The sequence below is a fragment of the Eurypyga helias genome, unplaced genomic scaffold (assembly GCF_000690775.1).
Source record: "Eurypyga helias isolate BGI_N326 unplaced genomic scaffold, ASM69077v1 scaffold6395, whole genome shotgun sequence".
NCBI lineage: Eukaryota > Metazoa > Chordata > Aves > Eurypygiformes > Eurypygidae > Eurypyga > Eurypyga helias.
The window spans coordinates 15,904-42,111 of record NW_010250739.1 but is presented as its reverse complement, the minus strand read 5'-3'; the positions used below and the strand labels follow the sequence as shown (position 1 = coordinate 42,111).

Below are 26,208 nucleotides of genomic sequence, written 5' to 3'. Positions count from 1 at the left end.
CACCCGACCCCCCCCCCCCCCCCCCAACTTTACAACAGCCTCATCAATTATTTAATCAGCATCTCCAGAACCCAGCAAGATACATAGAGTTCAGACCAAGGGGCTCAACAACAGCACTGCAGATGTTGGGTGGGAGAATGAAAAAACCCCACAGTTGTGCAATTATTTTAACTCTAAGAGCAAATGTCTCTGAATACAAATCTGGTCTTTTCCTCTCACCTCCCCAATATATAATAAGGGTGAACAGGATTATCACCCTAACACAAATAAGTTTCTATTAAGCTTATTTCCCAAACAGTACAACTTATGTGAAGGGCCACGTGATACATACTGCTGCACTTCAGCTTGTACCTTGTAACATTATTGTTCTGCAGGGAATTGGGGATTGAGTTTCAGCAGGGAATTGGGGATAGAGTAAGGAATGGAGTTCATGTGCCAGGTGAATTCCTGACTTGCAATTCACTAAAAAAACCTCATCATTGAATAAAGAATTAATGGTTACTAAAGCAGCAGAGCCACAACAGGAGAGAAACATTCACTTACAAGTTTAATGACAGCTGCACAGAGACTTCTTTGTGTCCCCAGTTCAAAACAATACAATCTGTGATTGCGTTGGGATGCTCTTATTTTTTTAAAGCCTAGGAAACAACAAGAGCCTGCTCGGACCTCTGCTTGCACTGGCACTGAACTGCAATCCATTATCTGTACAGCTGCACCATTGGGATCAGCTACTGGAACTGTAATGCCAACAGTACTCAGTTATGTTCACCAATGTGTCACTCACTTGCTCTAGGAAAGAGATGACTAGTAAGGAGGACCTCAGCCTATCTACAGCATGCTGCCTACTTCTCTAGGCATTAGAAGAGACACACTGGTAAACAACTATCAGCTATAAAAGTCTGAGAGTAAACACCGCATTCATTCACAAAACATGTGCGACTTTGATCTGCCTTCACTTCAAAAACAACCCATCAACCCTTGGCAATTTTCTGTGATTATGCGGGGGCGGGAGGGACACCAAACCACCTCATCCTGTAGGAGAGAGGTTGAGTTTTCAAATGTAAACTTAAAACCAACAAAGAAAAAAAACCCCACCTGATCCACCTACATCTCTCAGAGAAGCTATTCTTAAAATAGAAGCTAGAATGATATCAGCGTGCTGCAGTACCACAGGGGACCTGAACAAATGTGACAGACTCATCTCCCGTCTGCAGCAGCAGCAGGGGCAGCTGCTCTGCCTCTAGCAGAGTAAGAGTTAACAGGCATGCCTCCACCAGCCCTAAAACAGCACAGTTAAATGGTGCCACACACTCCCCACCAGCCCCCAGGATCCCCCCAAACACACTAGATGGAAGGAGTACAGCAGTTGGAGTTATCAGGGACTTCCTTCAGTCTGGGGGAGGGCAGTCCCTCGCTGGAGGAAGCTCAGAGGGTGTCCTGCAACCAAGGAGAAGCAATACCAAAAGAACATTTACCAATATTTGTCTTTTTCTACAGAAGACTCAAAATTAAACACTTTTTTCTAATACCTGTCATTTGCATAATTACGTTATCAAGATGGTCTTTCACAAGGACCCAAGTGTCAACACAGAGATTTCAATATAATACATGAACTGTTAATAAAGTATGGTTCCTCCCCCACCCAAGTTCTCTGCAGTTGGACTCCAAGGGTTGTGATGAGGAATAAGATACTGTTAGTCAACTGAGTATTTTTTAATTCATTCTCCTTAGCCACAGGGAAAAAAACCCCAAAAGAGTGTCCAAAATGAGCATTTGAAGAGATGTAGGTACACAGTATATGAGTATGTTCAGCACAAAGCAGCATACATACTGAACTTGTGACAGCTTTTATCTGGAAAGCAGAAATGATTCTGCATATGAAAATATTTTTCAAGCAGCATATAAAACAATATATACAGTGTTTGTCAGTATACATAAGTAATATGCTGGGTTTTTTTAGAGGGGGTGTGGAAATCAACCATGCATGATATATGATGTACCTTTTGATACGCTGGGTTCCACTTGTTTTTAACAAGAATTTGAGATTTCCAAATGAATAAGGAAGACATGAAAAATGCAGGATGGAAGAGAAATAAAATATATTTACTACCTAAAGAAAGTGTGAGGCAGCAAAGTAATGAAAGTTGAAGACGACTTCTTGTTTAAAGCATTGCCAATGGCCAGAGAGCAGGGGGCATGTGAAGAAGAGTGAGAAGCCATCAGAGAGCTGCGAGCTTCACAACACGCATGGCTACAGGGCTTAGACAGCTTCCACAGGAGGGAGGCAAAATATTTGGAGATTTTCAGGTGAGGGAGAAAAACCACTAGAATCAACCCAATCAGAGTCTCATCTCCTTGCTTTTCTTAAAAGCTGATCATTCTCAGCCTCCAGTAAACTCCTGTGCATTTTGATCACGAGAGAAAAGATGAAGACTGCCACATTTCCAGGATGAAGTGGTACTGCACCAGAGAATAATCTGCAAGAGTACTGTTTTGGGAGATGCTGCACAGGAATGCTACCAGCCAGCCCTGGTTTAGGAAGGGAAGGATGAGTCAGAAAACAGCAGGCATCCTCCCTGAAAATACTGTGGTTGGAGCTACTCACGCTGCTACCTGTGCCAGCAGCTGGTATCAGAGGCAAGCAAGGGACAGCTTGGGTCTGATCACTCCAGGCAGGCATTTGTCCCGTAAACTTTAGGATTACTACCTAGGTGTATCTTAACTGACATCTGAACAACTAGTCGAGGATGCTGCAAAAATAAAACAACCCTGAGTGGAGACTTTTGACTTCCCAGCTTCACCAACTTTGAGCCCATAAAATTTCAGTAGCAAAGCAGAACAAAAAAATTCTTGCACTTATTTTCCCCCCAAAATCCCACTGGAATTCATATTTCAAGTTACTTAAGAATGACACTGAATAAGCACTGGTTATTTGGGAATGACAAAGGAGGTTTCATTTTTTATGTTCACAAGTCATCCAAATTAATTAGCGCTTTAAAATGGCAATGAATCACTTCCCAAAATAATTTGTATTGGCTAAATTAATTCCAGCAAAGGGAGCCAATGTGATGATTGTAAATTCTCAGAGTCCCTGACTAGCTCCTGTGTACGTTGTGTACCATTTATTAGGCTATTAGGAAACAAAGGATGGCTACTTTTCATCAGCGAACAAGATTACAGCCCTATTAAGTGACCAGCTTATTGCAGTACAATTATAGGCTTTATATATAAAGAATTCAAGCCAGACATCATTAAGAAACAAAGCTGGATGTTGAGAGGAAAGGAAAACTAAATGGGAGAAAGCTTGTTTTCTGAAGAGATGCACCAAAAACCTATTCGAAGGGCGCATTTCCATCCTCCTAGATTAACAAAGAGAAGTTCTGAGATGCAAGACTCATTAGGAAGATACTTCCATCATAGGACAGTGCCTAAAGGCAACCTGAAGCCCGGAGCCCCAGAGCCTGCTCCGCTCACGCGTGGCTACAGGCTAGACGATTATTTTGAGACTCCCTTAAATGAAAATGACTTTTGAAGAGCAACAACGAGGTGAGAAAACACATACAGGGGTTTCTGCTCTCCCCAGTCAGGCAGAGGAGCTGCTTTTGTAGCACTGCCATGCCACCACGCCGAGACCTGTCTTCCCAAGTGCCAGGAAACCTCTGCATCCATCCAGCACGCACCACCACCCACACGCTCACTGCGGCGAAGTGACTTGGTTAAAGCCTGCAGCACTGTTCTCCATGGATTTCCCTTCCCTGCCCCTCTAAAAAGAAAAAAACCAAAACAAGTTTTTACCTAAGCTGATTTGCATGGCATTCTCTGCTCTTATCTGCATCTCCTTACCGGTATCAAAGCCTCAACGTTTCTGCTTGAGAAATCTTGCCCTAGCTAACCTGCTTATCAGCAGTAATGAATACTCATGCAAACAGGTACAAAATTAAATGGCTTCTTTACAGTGATTATGATAGATTGAACCATGCTTAATCTACATAATCAAATTGCTTCTGTGTGCAGTGGTAATACCTTTTTGCTGTCCTGGGAGCAGGTTCAGCCTTGGTTTCTCTTTTGACAGCTTCTTTCTGAGAAACACTAACCTTGACTGGGAAAGGGGCTACTTGAGATGCAATTATTTAACAGAGCTGTATGAGGCACATCTCAAACTCTGCAATATGGCAAAGCAGGTCCAAATGAGAGGTGTACCCTTTCAGGGAAGGTGAAAACATCACTTAGGACACAAGGGAAAACAAAGCACAAACCAATCTGCTTCGGCTACTATCCACATACCTAGATGTAACTGGAGTGACCCTCTCAAGGCAAATAAAACATCTCTACCCACCCAGCTGCAGTGAGCTACTGCCACTACCCTAATTTCCCTATATGCAACAGCATCATCTGCTTACATGCTAATAAAATAGAAGAATGTATATTTCAATCTCCAGACCAGATTCACGTTTCAAAAAAAGCTGGCTAAAACCTGCCGAGGTGCCAGAAATAAAGGCCGGCACAGCTATATTATAAATTTCTTGAGCTGGGAAATAAAAGCATTTGTTGCAGGGAAGGTTCTGAAAAGCATCTCTCTGTCTAACCCACATTTATCAGGTCACTTAGGCCAAAAGCGTCCTGAAGCTTTCTCTACATTTAAATATTGATCAATTTTTAGATTAAGATGAAAAGTGAGAAATTGTTTTCCCCACAAACCATAAATAAGTGGTATTTAAAAAACATTAAACAGCCTACTTACTTTTGTCCAAAACACAGACGAAAAGAAGCAGAGTGAAGGTTTGCTTCCTATAGTACCTACTGAAAGGTCTTTTTGTTTGCCTGGTTGTCTTCCCAAAGAGTCTAACAAAAATATTAGCCTACAAGGTAGTGCTTATTTCTAAACATTACTCAAGAGTTGAAAAGTGAGTAAGCCTAATGCAAAATGCTAAAATTCTTCTCTAAGTGTTTTATCTCCCTTGTTATGCCTTTGACACAGGTGGAAAGAAGGTGCCAGCTGGACCTCTGCGGCTGGAAAGGTGACAGGTCTAGCAGAAAGGTCCCTGTGTCTTCAGAAGTGAAGGAAAACCAGCACGGGGGTATGGGGTGTGTGGTGTGTGTGGAACATGGGTTCTGGCAATGGCTGCTGGCACAGCTTGACTTTGGCTCAGGAGGAAGTAAAAGCTTGAATTACACAAAAATAGATCGAAGGAAGAATCAATGACATTTCATCTGAAAGTTTCAGTCAAGTTTTAATTAGGATCTGAGATTTTGCACTTAAGTGCATGAAGTGAAGGAGTACATGTACTCATGCTTCCCAAGATAACTGACAGATCTGAAACTTACTCATCTCATCTCGAAAGGTTAATTAAAGAACAATCCTTGAGAGCAACACCCAAGGGAAACCAAGGAGTCTGCTCCGCTGGGGGAGCCCTCAGGAAAGGCTGGTACACAGCACATACATCTCCCCCCTTAGCAACACTCCAGGTAGCAAGCTGAAACTACTGCCCAACGACTATGAGACAGAGACAAGCAAGACCACTTTAAACCCCCCCAGCAAGGCATGGAGAACAGCACACCCACCCCAGTATAAAGCTTTGCTGTGCTCCCTGCAGCTCTGGGGCAGGTTTTCCAGCTCATGCCCAGCTTCACGTGGCTGCTCAGCTGGAGCTGCTTTGACACACACACACTCTTGAGCAGAGCAGGCGTGATTGCTGCCAGCAGTGAAGGGTAGGTGTGGTAACTCTTATAATTAGGAAACGAAGGCAGAGTGACTCACCCGGGATCAAAGTCTGCAATTAAACCAGAAGTAGACTGTGGGTTCCCCAATTCCCATAGATGCTGACAGCACCGCGAGGCAAAGGCCTTCTCTAGTTCATCCGAACATCATTAAAAAACACGTCAGCTTTTAGGGAAGCCTGTATATATGAAGCTCATTTGAAAAATTTTATGCCAAATTTAAGAAACATTATCAAAATGGAGAATAAAAGTGTTTCATCGTTCGAGAAAGACTCTGTGGACATAAGCGACCTTTGGCTGTGCAGTAATTTAATTTCCTAAGAACACGAGCAAAGTCTCAATTAGGTTGGAGAGGATCGCTGTGCTGATAGAAGAGGGAAAAGAAATGTGTGGCTGCATTGGTGAAGAGTACTTCATCTCGGGGGGACTGGAGATACGGTGCAAGGAAGCATTAAGACCTCTTGGCAAAAGCAAGCAAGGCTGCTTGCTCAGTATGTAAAGCAGGGTGGCATGCACCACAGGCTGAGGTAAAACACAGAAGCAAACTACTTAGCCAGTAGCTCTGAGATCACAGGCAGCTTTTTGCTATCTTTCCAAATGAGAGCCGGGTACTGTGGCTGCCACAGGAGAAACAGGCTAATTTAGAAGAAGTCCAGGGAAAAGCAGAAGAATTATTAAAAAAGAAAAAAAATCAGACTAGTGACAGATTTTGAGTGCTGCTTAATGGAGTGAAGCCTGAATGTTATTTAGTGTAATCTTGATGGGCCTGATTTAACTATTACGTTTTTGCACAACATGTTTCATACTGGTTATGAAGAATTGCTTGACAGCCCTTGGTGACTACTCAAAAGTTTCTCAGTCACTTAGGCAGAAGGTCTAACAGAATAAAGCATATTAATCAGAGAAAAAGCTGATAGGGAGCAGACTGCAACATGAAATAATACCAGAGGTGAGACATCTCTGTTAATTTGTTGACTGTAGAAGAGCTGCCCAGGGGGTTAGCAGGCAGGACAACCCAACACAAACACTGCAGTGAAGGCAGTTCAGGGAAAAGGCATTGCTGAACACAAAGGTTCCAACAACGTATTTTTATTCAGCAGAAAGACAGATTACGCAACTTACATCTTGGATGAAGAGTGTCAGTTGGGACACCTGCATATACCAAATCCTCCTAAATCCCCAGCCAGCAAGAAGTTGGTGATCCTACATCACTGAGTCTCATGCCCACCTTTCAAACCACAACAGCCCACTTTTAAATAGAAAGTGCAGTTTCAGACACTCAGGTTTCTTTTTGTTTTGATTCAGAAGCATCTATCTGAGGTAAATTTATGCCAGTGACAACTCAATCACGATTGTGGGGGCAGTTTATTCATACTGAAATAGATTGGTAGACATTACCCTTCCAAAACACTATTTTTGTAAATGCAACATCTCAGGACATCAATAAGGAAGCATTCGACTTTAGCTACCTGGAAGACTATTTAGGGTGAGCTTTCTTCCTACTCACAAGACCATTAGGTATCTGACCTGCAAACCCTTGTACATACATTCAGGAGTTACTTGCTCAAGTTCTTTTTTTATGCAAGGTTTTCAAGAGTGCTCTGAATTTAAAAGCAGCATTTTGTTCTCTAGAGCAACCTCATGCTGAAAGGCCACTCACAAAAGCTGTCTCAGGTCTGCCTGCAGCATTAGTACACACGCTACGCCTATGAATTGTCACTGGAACAGTCATTGAGGTGACTGCAGCCTGGGCTTGCCTCCTTTACATATCTACTCATCAAAACACGGGGGCTGTATTTCTGTAAGCAAGCCCATACAGACACAGTAACACTGAGATAAGGCTCCACAGCGAGCCTCTGTAGTTATCTTCATTAAAGCAACAAAAAGCCTGCTCAAGTACCCACAAAAACTTTTAAGTGCCAGAAATACAATGCTGCTTTTGGGATTTCAGATGCCAAGTAGAAAAACCTCAAACACTCAAAGTGTAAGAGTTAAGAGTACAGCAGTCCCTTCTCCCCCAGCATCCCACAGTGTTTCAGTTAACCTGCATATCTTCACATTCTCACAGTGATCTGCAATATCCATAAATGTGAAACTACCAAGTGCAGTCAAACCCTCAGCGATTGTATTTTGTGAGAAAGCAGGAGGCATTCCTATTGCACCTGGCTGGGTGCCTGAGCAGAAAGCTTACCCCATCTGGTAGTGCCCTCCAGCATACAGCACTCACAAACTCATTTGTGTCATCTTCTTTTCGGTCCTTGTCCAGGACACTTTTGACTGTATCAAACTTGAACGTCAGCAGTGTCTTTGAGAGGCCCTTATAGTATAGGTAAAGGGAATTATTTTCACTTCCTAGAAATAAAAAATATAAATATACAAGATTAGGTTCTGGAGCAGGCATAGAAATAAGTCTTTCTTAGCTCTTTCATTGTTTAAGACAAGACCAGACATTTCCTCCTTGTAGTTACCACACTTGTGGTGCCTTGGCAACTGGGAGTGCTCCACAGCAAACTTTCACAATGCTTAATAACAGGACCAGGTTTTATTACAAGACAACAGCAGTATCTAGCACACTTGCAAAACATACAGGATCCCAGCCGTCTCCCATAACTTCCTTAGGGCACAGAGCATCTACACTTCCACATGAAACACCACTACACCCAGCCTGCTTGGCATTACAGCTCCGAGACAGGTAGCACTGTCACAGTTTTGCTTGCAGTAATCAAGTATGACAGTTTGGTCTGTGGAGGTTTAAGTCAGACACTAGACAGCGTGCAGACTTTATTTAGAAATCCATTCCAATTTCTGCCTTGCAAGCTGTAGAGATCAGAAAGTACCCAAGCGAAGGCCCTCCCTCCAGTGCTGGCACAGCTGTCCTGCTCATCCCACAGCAATCAGCCTGTCACTGCTTTCCCACCACAACCTGTGGGTTCAGAGAGGTTCAACAGTGCAACCTAAGCAGTGAAAGGACAGAAATTGCCAAAGGGTTCTTAAGGATGATTTAGTCTTCTGGGGAGCTGTTCACAACAAGGGCATTAGTGCTTCTCAATGAGGATGTGTCAGTTGATAAATTTGGAAGTCATATCAACAGCAACTACATTAGTAGTTGACTTTTGGTGTCAGCAAGTCTGAATCTTCATGAACAATGAACTCATCTGAAATGGGAGAAAAACAAGTACAGACCCCCCTAGGTCCGGGCTCCTTACACCATTCCCAAAGAAAGGAAGGAGGGTGGAAGTTCAGAATAATCCTCTATTAAAAAGCCCATGCAGCTACATAGCACAACTGCTGGCGTGCTTTGCAACTCTGGCACCAGCTCCAAGGAGACCCATTAGCATGTCAGGACAGCTGCTCTACTCACCACAGGCAATGTAGTCTCCATTGGATGCGAGCCCTACGAAATTCTTCTCGTTGATGTGTCCCTTGAAGGAGCGCAAGCAGTGAGGCTTCCCTACGTTCCACAGCTTCAGCTGACTGTCTGTTGACCTGAAAACAGTATCTCAAGTTCCCCTGCTGCCATATGGCAGGTACTCCTTGTTTGCAACGCTGCTCCTTAACACCCTACTTGCAACACAAACTTAGGAAGTCCTGGTGCACTCCAGGAGATTTATCCCACTTTCAGTCATATGCAACTCAGCTCTAGCTTGGAAAGGTATCATGTTATTTTAGAAGCCTGTCAAAACACATTACATGTTTGAATAAAAAAATTCCCCAAAGTATTACTCTCTTCTCCTATCAATTGCAGAGTCCTTCACTGAACTGTAGAGCCTTAGGGCCACCACTGTGTCCTCTGTATCCTCACAGTTGCAAGACAGACTGAATATATATATATATTTTAAACCTCTACAGCAATAGAGAAAATCTGTTCCCTTCTCTCTGCTGGCTACAACTCTCATTCATGCCTTTATAGGACTCTGGTAGGGTGCAGCCTCATTCCCCTCCAGTTGCCCTGAAAGCATGTTCTCCTCCTCCTCCTCCTGCCCAATACCAAGAGCTGAGAGTTACTATTAGCATTAAATTGATGTGGTTTGCTCATGTGTAATTGAGACTGCATGGATACAGTTCTCAAAACTTCAATTTTTTTCTCAGTGGCAGCAAAGCTAACTATTGCTATTAAAAATATACAAACTCTGTTGGGATTAAATCAGAATTGATGTTTTGCATTGTTCCTCCACATGCAAACATACCTGCCTTCAAAATGTTTCTTCTATTTACCACGTGCAAACATTTTACCTTTGGCAAAAGGAAGGAGGCGGAGGTAGTCCCCTCTGCCTGGCAGAGCTCAACTAAAATAGGAAGATCCCAGGTTTCCAGGAAATACGGGATTAATTGCTTCCCCCAAACCTGAGGGGGCATGAGCTCCTCTCACTTCCCAGGCAATTGCCAGGCTCTGATATTCTTGCACTCACTGATTTACAGCAATACAGTAGGTGAAGAAAACACTGATGTGGCAGGACTGGAGCCCTGAAAAGTCACCCTTGACGAAGTGGGTAGTGCTGTTCCAATCTTAAATTTGCAAGAGATTGGGAGCAGGATATGTCAGCCTCCTGGATGGGAGGAAAGGGAGGTAGGTAACACCCCCCTCTTACAAGTCACATCACCCACCCTTGCTGCTTTCTGAATATTAAGAGCTAAAGGGAAAGACAAACCCCACCCAATAACCATCAAATATTACCAACGATGTAACAAGTTAGCCCTGCACCAATGTCACATTTACTTAAAAATATAGCACAAGAGACGCATCTCGTGCTATGCTGCAAAAAACTTACCTCAGCCCTCAGCGACAGTCGGAATAACAAAGGAGCAGTAAGGGAGCTGCAGCAAGATTTATTAGTCATTTATAATAATAGTATGAGGTCAGATCAGAATGAAGGTATGAACGTTATCTGTACTACTGTGACTTACACAGGAGTGCTTTCCTCATCCCAGGTCTTGACCAAGGGGCGTCCCAAAACAGAGTATTCAGATTGTCTGCCTGTTGCTTGTTCCATATCCATCCCTGCCCTATATGCTGCTGCTCACTCTCTGTTCCCTTCTCTTGTTCTTACCACCACAGTAGCAGCATAGCTCATAGAAACAGCAAAGGGATATGTACTACTGCTTTGTTGGCCCACAAGTACAGGGAGGTGCCTTCTACACTATTAGGGTATCCATATTTTTTAAAACACTGGTTTTAAAAGCTTCAGGTGGCCTGGAAACTAAACTTTTCTGAAGGCAGGGCAAAGCAGCAAAACACCAATCCCTGGCTTACAAGCTGTCAGATTTCTGTGACCGCTTCTGCTATTAGCTAACCCACCAAGAAGACCTCATATATATCGGCACTTAACCTTTATGTTTTAGTGGCATAAATTCTCAATCTCTTCATTAAAATAAGAATACTTAGTAGTAAAATCATTCCATTAGTAACAGACTTTAACAAATTCCAGGCACATTTGCATCGCTTAGGATAAGCATGCCATAAAATAAGAAAGTTATCTGCCACTGGACCGCAAGGAGTTGAAAAGGCCATTGATCCTACTGGTGTTTCCACTGCTCTTCTGGTTTCATTGCCTTTCCACTCCCCAAAAAAAAAAAAAATCATGGATGCACTGCTCCGTTAAATCTGTCTCTCTGTAAATCAGCACTGCAATCAATGTGTTGTGCTAAATAGCAGGCAATTCTGAACACCCTTGAGGTCAAAACCTAACTCTACAAGGCGAAGTCAGTCAATGCAATCTATAAAACAGCTTTAGCTCAAAATCTAGAGAATCTGAATATACGTATGATTTTTTTTTCTTAAAATAAATCAGTGCCTGATTTTTGGGAGTCACTACTGCTGTCTCCTCAATTTGCAAAAGAAAGACATGAAAATTAATCTGCTCTCCCTGACATTTCTTTCTGTTCACACAAAGATATGTGAACCTTCCAGTTAGTCCCCTCACCCTGTTGTTGCCTGTCCAAGTCTGACAGCTCTATCTATATTCTTCCCAGGACTGTGGGATATGCTTTCTCAGATGGTTGGCTCAAGCGCGACAGGGCTATTCTGTCCTGAAACATCCTATAAATGATGTTCCACTTGATGGCTGTAAAATATTCTCAATCTCTTCCTGCTTCTGTTAAACACTTTCTTCTTACCCAGATCTGGTTCAAATCACTAAATTTTTCTCTGTGTTCCAGGTATGAATCTGCACCCTTACAGAGTTATAATGTTAATGGAAGTAAGACGAGAAGAGCTTATTAAATATAAACAGTACCAGAACCCACCAGGGAATCTTCCATCACACAGTTCAGCTTAACTCACTAGCAGCCTGAATACACCTTAAAATGCACTGCTTTCGCTCCATGCTTCTACAGCAAACGGTGTGAGAGCACAAGACAGAGCCAATCTGGATGACTGTTGGCTCAGTACAAGGCTCAGTACTTTCTGGGACTAGACCTACCCCTGTGATCCATCCTTGCTGCCCTCGGGCATTTTACATGAGCATGTTGAGATCAAAGATTCCCCTGCAGACCCCCAGGGTTGCTTGCATTTTCCCCACCTAGGAGGGACTCGCCTCTGGTTTACTGAAGAGGCTTTTTTAGCCAGCATTCAAACCTTTCAACTACGTAGTCTGAGAGACATGCTCCTTCCCATGTGGTTGAAAACCTACCTAGGACTGGGGCAGCCACATCTGGCCACATAACAGGACAGAATCTGTAGAATATTTTTCTTCCTGGCTTCCATAGCAGACCTTATGGTCTACCCTAGCTGAAAAGTTGCACAGTATTAGGAGCACAAAACAGAGCTTCTTGTCTACTCTCTAACCCAAGTATAATTCTAAAAAGGGCCTTCACAGAGCAGATCAATAAGTTACCAGAAAACAGATCAGTCAGTCCTACTCAAGTTGCTTTCGGGCTGTAGCTAAACCTCCTCTTCAGAAACAGCAGTACCGCTTGATCACTTCTGTCACTCACCAGCTCTGTTTTACTGCAGATTGCTATCCTCAGGACTCTGCCAGCAGCCTTCTCTACAGCAGAGCTCTGGTCAGGACCAGCCTCAGCACACACAGCACTTCATAAAAGGAGAGTTCACCCCCAGCTTCCTAAAGCCAGGGCTGGTAGTCAGGGGCTGCACCTAGTTGTCTTTGTATTCCTCTTAAGCATTTCAGCTCCAGGAGACAGAACACAGCCAAGTGACACCAAGACTGAATTTTTATTTTTGTCTTGGAACAAAAAGCAGTGAACTGCTTCTCAAAAAGCACAGCAACCAGAGTGTGCACCCACCCACGCAGGTGAACTTGCACATTGGCCCTGCAGAGTTCCAAAAAGCAAGGGTTATGAAGTTTTTAGCCTACATAAAAAGCAATACTTACGCAGAGACGATTTCTTCCCCGCTTACAAATTTTGCGTAGGAGACTGCCTTGCGATGCCCTTTGAATACCATGATTGGCTGCTTAGTGTTGCGAAGATCGTAGTAGTGAACACAGTGATCTGGAGATGAGAAAGAAAAGGGGCAAAATTCTATCAGTTAGGAAGGATGCACAAGACCTCCAATAGTCAGCTCCCAATGGAAGTTCTGCTTGCAGCCTCCACATCTCTCAAAGCCTCATCTAGGATAAACAGGCTGCATTATGGCCAAAGAGTTTAAGCAGGTTTCTTTGAACAGCTCCAAAATTCAGAGCCTTTCAAAGAGTCAGCAAGGGGAAAAGGTGCACATAGACGTGTCCTCCCACAAGCCCCTTTTGGCCCATGTGCAAGCCAGAAGCTAAAAGGACTCTTGCCTCTTCTGCCTGCCTTCTTGGCTCCCTGCCCAACTACTCTTATCTACCATTTCTAATTCTCTGCACCCCTTTCTCAAGCTGTTCCCTCTTGAAAAACTGTTGAAGATCCCTAGGCTGAAAACCTAGTCTATTTGTTATTTAAATGGGATTGTGGAAAATAGGGATTAAATTTCTCATGCTTACCTGAATGGGTAACCTCCATGCTTCTCTCCTTTGATTTTATTACCAATCAAGAGAGAATTAGCATTTCTGCTAATGAAAGAACAGACTAAATTCCAGTTCTTCTTACGGTTTAATTTATAGATATGCTGCAGTGCCACAACCACATTAAAAGGATCACAACAGAATTAACATTACATATTTTCTGCAGAAATAAGTGTCAATTCCCAAGAAAAGAGAAAAATAAGAATAGAAATCCCATGAGACTCAAAACACCCCCAGCACACTTTCCAGCTCAACAAGGTTAATAAGCTTCTCCGTTCCCGACATTGAGCCTTTAATGTTGAACTTCATTTAATTATTCCCTGCTATTCTGGAAACACAGGGAGGGAAGGCCACATATGCAAGGAAACTGAGCTGGACGAGTTCCTCACCAAGCAACTTGCGATACCCAGATGTCAGCTGAAAACCACTCTGACCCTCCTCCCACTGAAATAACCCTCCCCCCCCAATATAAGTTTATGATAAAGATTACATAGAAATGAATTTAAGTGCCAATAGCTACAGTTATTTTTGTATTTTCAGTGTTTTAAAGCCAGGCTTTCAGTCGTACAAACAACCCCCCAGCTGTCTCACAATCTCATGTGGTTTGAGAGATAACTGGATTTACATCGATCAGGCTACAGCAACTGTCGTCAGACCAGCAAGGGTAGCTTCTCCCTCATATTAACAGGCTAATTGGTGGCCATAGCAGGACAGGGGCCTGTGTCAAAAACACCTTCAGTAAAACAAGGCAAGCAGGTAAGTCACCTTTCTCTCTAACTGCTTCCAGCATTTTGTGCTCTGCGTAAGAATGGATCAGACACTTCTCTGGTAAGAGATTTCTGGCTCTCTCTCCTTACTGTGTAAAAGCAGACACTCCAAGCAGCCACACCAAGTCTTCTCCACCACTTACATCCAACTGTTAAATTACCCTGCTGGGCTGAAACCCAGCACCTACAGTACCCATTACTGCTAGCACTGAAATGCTGGGAAGTGCTGTACCCCCCAAGCACTCTTTCAAATGCTCCTGTTTCTTCTACCTCACAAATATTAACCTTCTAAACAGCTGACACCATCAACCGAAATTCCCAGCACATTCCTACCATTTAGGTATCTTAATTAGCTTTAGACAAGATGATGTCACAAAAGGCTTATTGAATAAAGGGGTTAATTTTCAAAGAGACTTTGAATTAAGTGTTAACACTCCTTTAACAAGGTATCCTGGTCCCTTCTACCTCTTTTGAGCCAAAAACCACATTTTCTCATCTGGCTGGCATACCTGCTGCAGGAGCTACAAAAAAGTTAACTAGCAATTGTTATTTTCATGAGCTGAATGATTCTAGTAGGGCTTTGTATTAGGAATCCTTTACAGGAAATTAGTGGATAAGCTTTTCAAACCTATTTTTGCTCACAGTTTCAACCTCCTCTCCAGCTGGCCCATCATTAGGCTACCTTTTGAGCACCAGATTTTATCATTCAGAGGGTGACAGGGAAAGGGGGACCTGTGGGCAGCTGTGTGTAAGCATCTGGAGCAATGCGGAGAAGAAAGAGCTAGACCAGGAAAGACAAGTTCATTTGCAGAACAGGCACCAAGTTGCATTCACCTTCTAAGCATCACAACAAACAGCTCAAAGCCTGCCAGCATCTGGCCCCAGCACCCCGTGTGCCTCTCGGCAATCAATCACTGTCTGCTTTGATCACGAGTCCAAGGGAATGGGCAAGACCAGTGGGTTCTAAAATTAGCCATTTAATTATTAATTGATTATTTCAGCAGCCAAAGTGTTGGCACCCAATTGAGGGTTTTTTTAAATTCAATTGCAGCAGCTACCTTAAAGTAGATAGATGAAGACAAATGCTCACTGCATTCATTAAAATCAGAACAGGTGGTCATGTTTTACAATTGAAGAGATACTCTCTCTTGTAGGCCATATGGACTTTCCAAAAACATGATAAAAATGCCATCTGCTGAGGAAGCAGAGAGCCCAGAAGTGAAGCTAAATGAGAAAAATACAACTCCCAGGTACCCCAGCAGCCATTCTGCCTGGTAGAATTTGATGAGCTGAAATTGTCCATGACCAGCAGCATCCCAGGCATGCCAGCAAGTCTGAGGGGCGGTGGCAGGGTGTTCCAAAAGAAACAGTCCTAAGAGGCAGCTGAAGCTAAGGAAAACGGAGTGGGCAGAGGGAAATCAAACATTTCCTGAATTCTACAAGAGCCCATGAGCTCATGCAGCATCCCACTGCTGGCTCCTGCCCTCAGTATATTCCACCGCTAGCTAGCCATGCACAGGGGTATTTGCTTCTTGTTCTGCTCCTCAACCATGAGCTCATTAGAACAGTCACTTGGCAATTTTTTTGCATCTCTACAGTTTCTACCCTGACCAGAAAACTCACTTAGAATAATTTCAACTTGGAAATGACATTTTCACAGTTAAACACCTCTTGCCTAACCCTTGGGCAGCAACAGCTCGCTGCTTTACTTTTTCTTCTGCATTCAGGCTTAATTGAAATATATATGAGATAATGGGGAAGAACATGTATAGATACCATAACAAATTAAACACTCTGAAGCAATTCTTGTCTAGTTCAATGTCACTGCAGAAGCTGAGCATGACAGAATGCTGCTGCTGTGCCTTCTGAATTCAAATATTTGCTGGCAGGCAGTATTTATTTTATTTATTTATTTTTTAAAGTGATCTCAGAAGGCAAAAAGGGCAGCTAAGCTCTGCCACTGCTGCTGTGAGGTCTCCAGCCACAAGCTTTAGTTTTTAAATATTGCTCTTCCAGAATGCTCAAGAACTGCTTACTTCCCTTAAGATGCCATTGCCTTTCACCTTTGGGCCATCTAGTGATAACTAATCAAGAATTCAGGCTTTTCCAAACTTGCGAAGTATCTCACAACCTCCTCAGTAAATATAACTCGCATCAGCAAGGGATGGTATCCCTCACTGATTGTCAGCTCATAAATTCACAAGACTCCAGCCAGCAGGAACTGGGCAAAAGGGAAACATGGTGCTGTGATGTATGAGGTGAAGTGATCAGCACTTTCTCAGTCTCAGACTCAGCTTGGTTGCAGGGATAGGGGCACAGCAAATGAACTGATGATGTGGTTAGAAAATCAGGTTAAAAACTTACAAAAAGAGAGAGCTGGGATTTGCTAATGTAGCCAACCAACATCTTAGGTAATTTCAGTGCTGTTCAGAAAGCTATAATTGCTCTTGGATTTTCAGTTGTTTAAACAAAAAAGGCAAAGTCTGTTTTTACCAAAGGTGATTCTCCTTACACTTAAGATTTGTTAATAAAATTCACAAAACAGTGGTTACTAGCAGGCTTCCGGCTCACATCACCTCTTGCTAAGCTCTTAAAATGTACTAAGGAGCAGCAACTCCAGAAAGAGTAGCCAAGGGTTAAGAAAGAGCATCACGCAGCAGCAGTTTGTTTCACTGAATACCACTACATCCAGAACAGCAACGCACACAACCTAAAACCAGAGTGATTTAACTCTCCAGGTACGCAGAACTTCTCAGTAACATCCACATTCCAGGTCATATGCCTCACCCACCTTCACCACAAACATTAACTAGTCTATGGTACAAGCTAACTCGCAGACCCCCCGCAAGGCTTTTTTTGACCAAGAATCACTTGAAGGGATATTAAGCCAAGGACAGCAAAATAAAAATTTACCTGCAGTGCAACAGTTTTATATTCAATGGATGTAACCACTAGAAAGCCTCAAGAGCTGCATACAAAGGTTCTGTGGCCCTCTCCTGGAAAACTGAATTGCTAGAGAATCAATGATCATTTTTCTTATTTCAATCATTTAGAAATGCGTACTTCTCAACTGTTCAATATTTAGATTATTGATCCAGTCAAAAAGTAAGTAATTTATATTGCTCCCAGATTTTTCAGTGCTTACAGACTTGAGAATGTAAGTGGTGTTCACTGCTACATGTCAAATGAATGTTACAGCCAAGAAGATGCCCATATTCAAATACCAAGTTGCAGGGTGGGGAGCAAGATGTTAATTAAGTGTTCTGTTACAAAGTCTTCTGTTATCAAACCACATTTTGGATGTTTTTTTTTAATGAAAGATATTCAATACCAAACTTAGGTGTCAAGTTAATTGCATATATTACTGCTCTGGCTACAGCCTGCAGTCCTGCATGCCTCATGCTACAGCTGTTCTACTGAAACAGAAGCCCAGGCTAAAGCATAATCTTTAACAGGTTTCTCTTGTGCTTCTTTGACCATGATGATCTGATTTGTTCTATCTAGCAGCTCATGTGCTCAGCTAATGATTCCCTCAGCTTCATCCATTTGTATTCCTCCATGTGAACTTCATGCTTGGATCAAGGCTGCCTGTTTTCACCAGTGAAAGTCTGTGCATAAGATAAAAAGACCATTTATAGTCTAAGGGATATATTTAAATGATTTGTTCAACAGGGTTTAAACTGAGCCAGAGCAGATTTCATGCAAGATACCTCTGTCCACCTTCAATCACGTTATCCTGAAGAAACCAAAAAAGCAACAAAACAAAAGGGTAAAAAAGCCCACAAAGTATTTTAAAGAAAGATGAGAGGCATGGGGAGTTTGATTCCTTTGCTACTTTCACTGATTAAAAAAATCATTTCAGAGATCCTGAAGGAAGCCAACATTATTCAATACATATTGAAGGGGTTAGCAGAAATCCAATTATTTGTATTTAAACATCTACTTATAGAAATTGATCTTTCACTTGTTTCTCTTCTGTATACCAAGTGTAAGCAAAATTACTCAGCACAGAGAGTGGACAGAATGAACCCTTCAAAGCTACCCAGAATTGCACCTAGGCAACTTGTTTAGCAGGAAAATAAAGTCATATCCTTATGCCTTCAAGTGTCCAGAGCCCAGTGGTTCAAACCAAAGCTTGTGTTTCAAGTGTCCCCAGGTGAAAGGAAAAGGTACATGTTGCATTCCCCAAAGTAGCATTCCATGGAGAGGGCAAGCCACCTTACTGAATTTTAGTTGAACATAGATAAAAAAAACCACAGTAGAAGAACATAAGTTTGCCATCAAGAGGAGTTAACCAAACATCTCTTTCAGCCAGGCTTGGTGTGATTTCTTGCTTATAAAAAGGACGCTTGCACCCTCAGAGGTAAACCTTTGGCTAGACTAAAAACGGAAACAGAATCAGAAGGTTCACGTGCAACCTCAGTTTTCACAGTTAAAAACTTTTCTTCCTCTGTTAGTGAGGAGAAAGAGGAAGGAGATAAGAAGGACCAACATCCTGATTTAAAAATAAACTCAAATCAACAGTAATACACTGTACTACTCTACTGCAGTGCACTGAAGATGACTTGGCACATTAGATACCTCCGTCCTTACAGAAACCTGAACAAGGGCCAGGTAAACAAGTGCTGCTCTTTCTCAGAAACCTGAAAAAAGACACAGCTGCTAGCAGAACCTTGAAGACAAAGTGCTTTAAAATAGATTTCCTTTAATTTGAGAGGAGGCCTACAAAACCCTCAGCACGCTCTTGACCTCGAAGCCACGTAACAAGCTGCATACTTACTCAGAGACTAACTAAAAAGCTATTAATAAGGAAGTGGAACCTCTCCAGCGATTCTTCTCTGTACCTCCACACCAGGCAACAGAATCTGCCCACAAAGGCAGCGATACCAAAGGCTGGTCAAAAGACAAGATTTGATTACTAAGAAGTCCAAAACTGAAACTTAATCCTAGGCAGAGTACAGATTGTTTGAAATCCATTTTTACTCAAGGGCCCTGAAAGTCACAGAATAAGAGTTTGGAAGGGACCTCTGGAATCCAGACAGTCCAACTCTCCACTCAAAGAAGGGACAACTCTGAAGTTGGATACAACTTCCAAGTTAAATAATTGTGTTCAAGGGTCCTACTCAGTAAAGCCTTGAACATTTCCAAAGACAGATTCTGTAAACTCTCATCTCAGCTTCCTTGAAAAGTACCCATGTCAAAGGATTAAGGAGAATTTTTTAAATCCAAATTAGCTTAAGCTATTTGACATAAAGGCAAGGCATTAGCCCACCCTCTCAGCATTACAGCATTAATGCTTAGGCTATGTTCTGCTGCACAAGTTTGTGCTTCTCAGATCTTTTGGGTTTTATCTACCTATTCCCACATGATGGGGATGGCACAAGGTACTGCCATACAGTTTATTTCTCCTTTTTTCTTTTTTTTTCTCCTTACTAATAAAAAAGAATTGAGAACTACTGAACTTCAACTGTTGACAAGCCTGTAGTACCGAAGAACAGCACTTTGAGATGGCTTTGTTCAAAAAGATTAGGGTGGAGATTTAATCTCCCATACAGCAGAAATGCAGCCTGGAGTTTGAGCATCTGTACATGGGTCTTGCTCTCTAGAGAAGACCAGGGATACAGAACAGTTGAACACTCTATCTTCCGGAATAATTCAACTCAAGACAGGTGAACCTTCATGCAAGGACCACACAAAAAAAAGAGTGTGTATTTTTAATCTTGGGTCTCTTCCAGGGCAGAAGATAGTGTAGGGGGGGGAGTGGGGGATGTGTCTTTATTACAGCAACAGAAGCGCCAGTGTGACATTTGGACATTCAACAAAAACATGGTGAGAAAGCCTTCTAGCCAATGAAACACCAATGAAGATATTTCACTTCACAGAGTAATATCGGCATGGGCTATGATCACCACAGACTTTGCCTATCACAAGCCATTTCAGGCAGAGAAGACTGTGATAGTTTCCACTGAATAAAGGAAATAGATGCTCTGGGAAAAGAGAAAAGGCAACAATTCATTAGGGAAGGAAAACAAAGTGAACTTGAATTCAAGCGAACAAAGCCCTGCACCACAAATTAACACAAGAATTTTCTGAGAAAGAAATTAGATATCGACAGCAGTGAGCTGACACCAGTGCCCTCTTTACAAACCATTTCCCCTACTGTAAGGAAGGAGATTAAAAATGGGTTTGATACAGCCTGCAGCAAAGAACCTTTGACAGACAAAACTATCCAGAGCATTTTGCTGAAGAATGCAGTGTGCTGTTTTCCACTTGCAGCATGAAAAATCACATAAGGAGGAGAGCAGAAATAAATTCATTTCACCCCAACGTCTCCCTGTAGAACAGTGCAGCACAGGCAAAGCTAACTTTTATTTTTCCCCGTACATAGTTTCCCTTAAAAAAAAAAACAACTCAATAACACAAGAAAATTTAATCCTAGCAGTGATTGTTACAAGCACATTAAAATGTTTGCTGGATATGGCTTTGTATTCACAATTTTATGTTCCAGCTGAAATTGCAAGTACTTTGTTTCTATAAGACAAAATTACCTATTTGATGCATTTGCTTATTCCTCCTCTTTCTACCTGAAGTTCCCTTTGCAGTAAAGGAAGAGTTTTTCCTCTGCATAAGCATCTCCTGTTGCCCTGGGGGAATCTCAGCAAGCTCTTCCGGAAACAACGCTCTGGTCCACAGCTGCAAACTGGAACAATGTCCTTATTTTGTATTTCATGTGTGTGCCTGAGATGATTTGGGATGCAGTACTTCATTCATGTTTGCTCTTGGAGTTCTGTCTAGACAAGTTGTCTCAAAAGCCATAGTACCAGACTCCCAGTGAGCTCCCGCACACCTTGTCTTCATAGGTGTCAAAAATTCAACGGCCATCCAAAGAGGGACTGAACTTTGGAAAAGCTTTCAATATCTGTTTTCTTTGCATGTCAAAGCCTCCCCATGTGCTCTTCCCTTACAGCATGCTCTGAAGACTATACAAGATTAAGGGAGGTCTGTATGATTTATTTTGCTGGTGGCAAAATCTTACCCAAAAAAACCAAAACCAGCTTTTAAGTGAGGAAGCCAGAGAGCATGTGATGTTAGCGAAGAGATGAAAGGTGGTTTCTAAAACAGAGGAAGGCACATGGATACTGGGGGATGACAACTCAATCTCGTTTTACTACACTGCATTACAGATGCTGGCCAACAGCCTCCAAAAAAAAAAATCATATTTAGGGAATCCAATACAAATCCAGCCTCCAAAAAATAATATTTAGGGAATCCACACAAATCCACTCCAGGTTTTCATTTAAATAAAGGAAGAGAACAGCTTTGAGAAGGAAAATGCCTAACAGTGTTCTGTTTAGCAGACTGGATGACAAAAAGCAACATGAGAAAAGTCTGCTCAATGAACACTGAAATAAAGAGGGCTGAGGTTAGACTGAACACATCTGGTAGCCGCAGTTTAATCTATGGCAACACCAACAGCATAATAAAAAACTTCTACCTTTCCTTCTACCAAGGACAGGCTCAGGGATGCCGCAGTAGAGGGTTTCAGGTTGGCACTTGAAATATTTTAACAGGGCTCTGCAGGGAAGACTATACCCTGCTTCAGCCAGTGATTTTCATCTCTTACTAACACCAAATGTGCCTTTTTTTTTAAATGTATATCAACACTAGCATTTCACTGAAGATCTATATCTCCCTCTGCTGAACAGATGAAGGGAACAGCAGCCTTGATGGGAACCACCAACTGGATTTTTAACCTTTGTATTCAACAGATTCCCTACGGCTTGAAGTTACAGATGACATTTGCCAGGTTATTGATAATGGTCTTTACACACTGGGGACGTTCTTTACTGACTTGTCTAAAGCTTTTGACACAGCAGCCCATAAAACCTCCACCCTAAATAACTTGTCTTGTATTAAGGAGAGAAGGAAGAGGCATAAAACATTAGAGATCTTAAATCAGTTGAGAAAAGGTCTCCGATAGGATAGGGAAGCAAAACAGATTTCTCTAGAACTCCTTTGAAACTTTGACTTTTATGGTTTTAAAGAGCTACAGAGATTTCTCACAGGAATAAGGGATAGCTGGTTTCTGTGCAATTCAAGTATTACATTCTACCAGACTGTTGGAAAATCAAAATATTCAGCACACATAAGGAAGACTTACTAATGTTACAAAGCCAATGACGACAACAGCAGTAAACCTACAGCTTTTGGAATAATGAGTTGTGTCTGAAAAAAAATAATTGTACTGTTGAGACTCTTAATCCAACTTTTCTGCTTGACTATATAACAGGTACAAGTAGTACGCTTCAGCCAATGTCTTAAAACTCATTTTGACAAGTAGTACGCTTCAGCCAATGTCCAAAATGAGTTTTAAGACACCAAGAACATGTGAAGAACAGTCATTTTTATAGTAAAAATGCTTTAACCCATGTTGCCTACATAAACTACATCTCTGAAGATCTGGAACTTCTCACATGAGCACCAGCAATCTTATTTGTACAACAGCCACTGGATACATCTGTGAAAGCCAAAAGCGCTACCTCATTTGCTGAACAGATCTCTCCTGATTCAAGATACTTGTTGGACACAATATTCGTTCTTTCTGCAAACACAGGTCAGCTCTGGTTCTTGAATGACTCGAGGTTCTGCAGTTATGGAGCTGAGATGGAGGGAAGGGGCAGCACAGTCTGACTCCTAGGGACCACATGCTCCAAGAGGCCAAAATCATGTAGATAAGGGCTTAAGGCACTACGAAATGTATATACAAAGAGGAACATCCTCCCAAAGACTGCAAGAGTACACATATGAAGCAAAAGCTTTAGGGGTTTTGTCATCTCAGCAAACATCACATAAAAAGAAACAACCAGGCTTCAGAGCAGTCAAACTGGCTCTAGGGAAAGCGTGGGATGTTGCCATATGCATTACAACATGCAGCTGAGGACACAAGTTTGCCAAATTACCAGTCAAACCTAATTTTGGCCCAGAACTCCATTTTGCTTCACCAGCCTGCAGAGATACAAGCCTTCCTTTACTAGGTTCTGGAGGTGGTGATCTGATTAATTACCTATACTGCCCTCAAGGTAGACTCCACTGAAAGAGACAAGTGACATGAAATACAGTGTCACAATCGCCAATATCCAAGCTCCAGATACAAACACTTACACCAAAACCCCATAGGTCTGGTAGCTTATGCAGACAAGAAGATAAGCATGGCAAAATACACAGTAATACACAGGTATCCAGTGTGGAAAAGAAGCAATGCACACTACCTAGGCAATTAAATAAGTCATGTGAAGACAGACTAGATTTACACATACCTACAGTCTCACTTTTTGACATCATCTTGAGATTCAAATGGCTACCAGGGCCTCTTTAGAGAACTCCTCTCAACCTAGCCCAAGGGTTCAAAAACTCCTCTTAAAAATGTGTGCAATGCTTAGATGCTCAGACACTAGGGAAAAAGATGCCTTTTTGATGAGCGCCCACACAGCATTTGCAGGTTACAGATTTTCCTAGGCAACACTGCAATCTTCACCAGGTGGTATGGAAGGAGTAGTTAGGTTATACAAAGCCTAGATGTGCACAGTACCCAAATAAAAAGGCTGGAATAGTTGATCTATGCAGCAGTCTGAACAGGAGAGAACACAGGAAGCTATTACAGACGATGTCATTCCAACAAGCAATTCATTTAAATGAGCTAGCAGAAAAACTGCAGCTTTGGAAATTGGTGAGTTTGGAAAGGATTAAACTCCAAGGAATAGAGCAACAGCTAGTACCAAGAGCAATTTGGCATTCTGAAGAAGAGATGGATCTTGGAGTTGCCTATTCTGTTCCTGAATTTCAAGGCTCATTTCAATTTTAATTTGAATTTTGTAACACTGACTAAATGACTTCTACACCAGTCGTAAGAGAAAGTGTTCAGGAAAAGAATATTTAAGCAAACAATTAGCACAGATTACTGCTAATGACAGATTTATCCTTTTCTCCAGAGAATCAAATGGAGCTTTACAAGTTCATTTTATTCATTCACTTGTTACTGAAGTGTGACGACCTCCATGATAAAGTTTAGAAACTCCCAATAGCTCTTTATATGGTTATTCACTATTCATTAAGAACGCTTTATCCAATACAAGTCAGATACTACTTTTTCTGTGCAACTAAAAAGGTTAGAGGCTTTTTTCTGAAGCTTATGATAAATTTGCAAGTACACATCCTGCATGCCTATGAGTGGTTTCACATCCCTTCCTGATTTCCTCTGAATCAGCTGCAGCAAGGCAGGATGACACTATGCAGAGTCTGACTGATCTGGTAGTATCTCTGATGTGCAGATATGGGCAAGTCAACTCAACTGGAAGCATTGCAGGCTTAAGTAACATGGCATAGCTGCAGTTCTCCTGATTGTCAGTCCTGAGCAGAAGCAGAATGTGATCTACCTACCAGTCCCAGAAAGACTGTCTTCACCAGGACAGCAGAAGGCATGGTTTGACACTCCACTTCGTTACATCCCAGCATACAAGGAGGATAATTTAAGTCAAACCTTCAAGACGGTGTTCTAACCTAAATAAAACCACTGTACTCAGTGCTCCCTTCACATTAAGTACAGTTGAGACAGGTATGATCAGAACCACACTGGCCAAAAATACAGATTCCTCCAAATAACCCTCAACTGACTCAAGTGCTGCAGATGCTTTCAAAGGTTACAATAAATGAAACATTTGTCATGAATTCTGGAATGAGTTGAAGTTATAAGGTGACAAGCATGCACTTCCAAAACACTGACTTTGTCCCCTACTTCCCCTGTCAGTAGCCTCAGAGATCACCGACTGGCAGAAGTTCCCGCAAAAATAAAAGACACCCTGCAGGTAAAGTCCAATACAAGTAACAGGCAAGTCCTGTACTGCCGCATGCCATTCTGATTTCATAAAAACTGAATTTTGAGACTGCTGTGAAGTTTTTCCACAGGCTTCAAAGCCTAACCTTTGTCTGTGCCTTGAATACTGCGCTTAATTCATACGCTGAAGGTAATCTTGTAGTTTAAGCCCAAAGAAGCTGCCTAACTCCACCCTAAACATGTCATATATTCACACAAATAGATTCTTTCTGAGTCACTGCAGGCTTTCAATAAAGCAGAGTACTTACCCATGAGAATCTATTAAGGTAAGACCTTGCTTTCAGCTGGAAAACATTAATTCTCTTCCAAAGAGGCACACTGCCTTTTTGGTCATTAATATCGCATCATTCTTCTGAGCTGAGTGACAAGCCAGGCAAGTCACCAGATCTGAAGCAGCATGAAAGGCTAGCTCTACAGAGAGGTGTTTGTAAAAGAAATCACTGCTCCAGTTACTGCAGCAGAAAAATCAGTATTTCACTGGACAAGGATGGTCTCCAAAGTGGTCCTGCTTGGACACCAGGTATATTAGCAAAAATTGAACGATGCTGATAAAGAAGCCACATATGACCTTGAACTGTAAGTGCATCAGGGTGATGCAGGGATCTTAAGGGGTGGGTAATAGTTGCAAATGAAAACAAAGCTGTTGATATAGCAACAGGAGTCCTTTGGCACGCTGGGTGCTGTGAATCGGCATGGTTTGTTTTGTGGCCTTTCAACAATGAAAGAAAGGCAGCAGCTTTCAAAGCCTGAGTACAATGCCATTCTGTAATGTTGAAGACAGTGCACAGGGAAGACCTTTGAAAAGCATGCAAAAAGCTGCTGGGGAAGGGCATAAACACCTTTGAAGGAAAAGCACTTTTTTGGGAAGTGCTCTTACTCTGCATCACTG

At 42.2% G+C, this 26,208-nt stretch overlaps 1 protein-coding gene across 1 annotated transcript in view; it reads right to left on the bottom strand.

Annotated features, from left to right (window-relative positions):
* LOC104509733 (E3 ubiquitin-protein ligase RFWD2) overlaps positions 1-26,208 on the bottom strand; it is a gene marked incomplete at both ends in the record, with an annotated part of 60,891 nt that overhangs the window by 21,245 nt on the left and 13,438 nt on the right. The window contains 3 exons of the mRNA XM_010151768.1: positions 7,910-8,070; positions 9,080-9,204; positions 13,050-13,167. Coding sequence (XP_010150070.1) covers positions 7,910-8,070; positions 9,080-9,204; positions 13,050-13,167 — 404 coding nt within the window. The remainder of the gene's footprint in view (positions 1-7,909; positions 8,071-9,079; positions 9,205-13,049; positions 13,168-26,208) is intronic.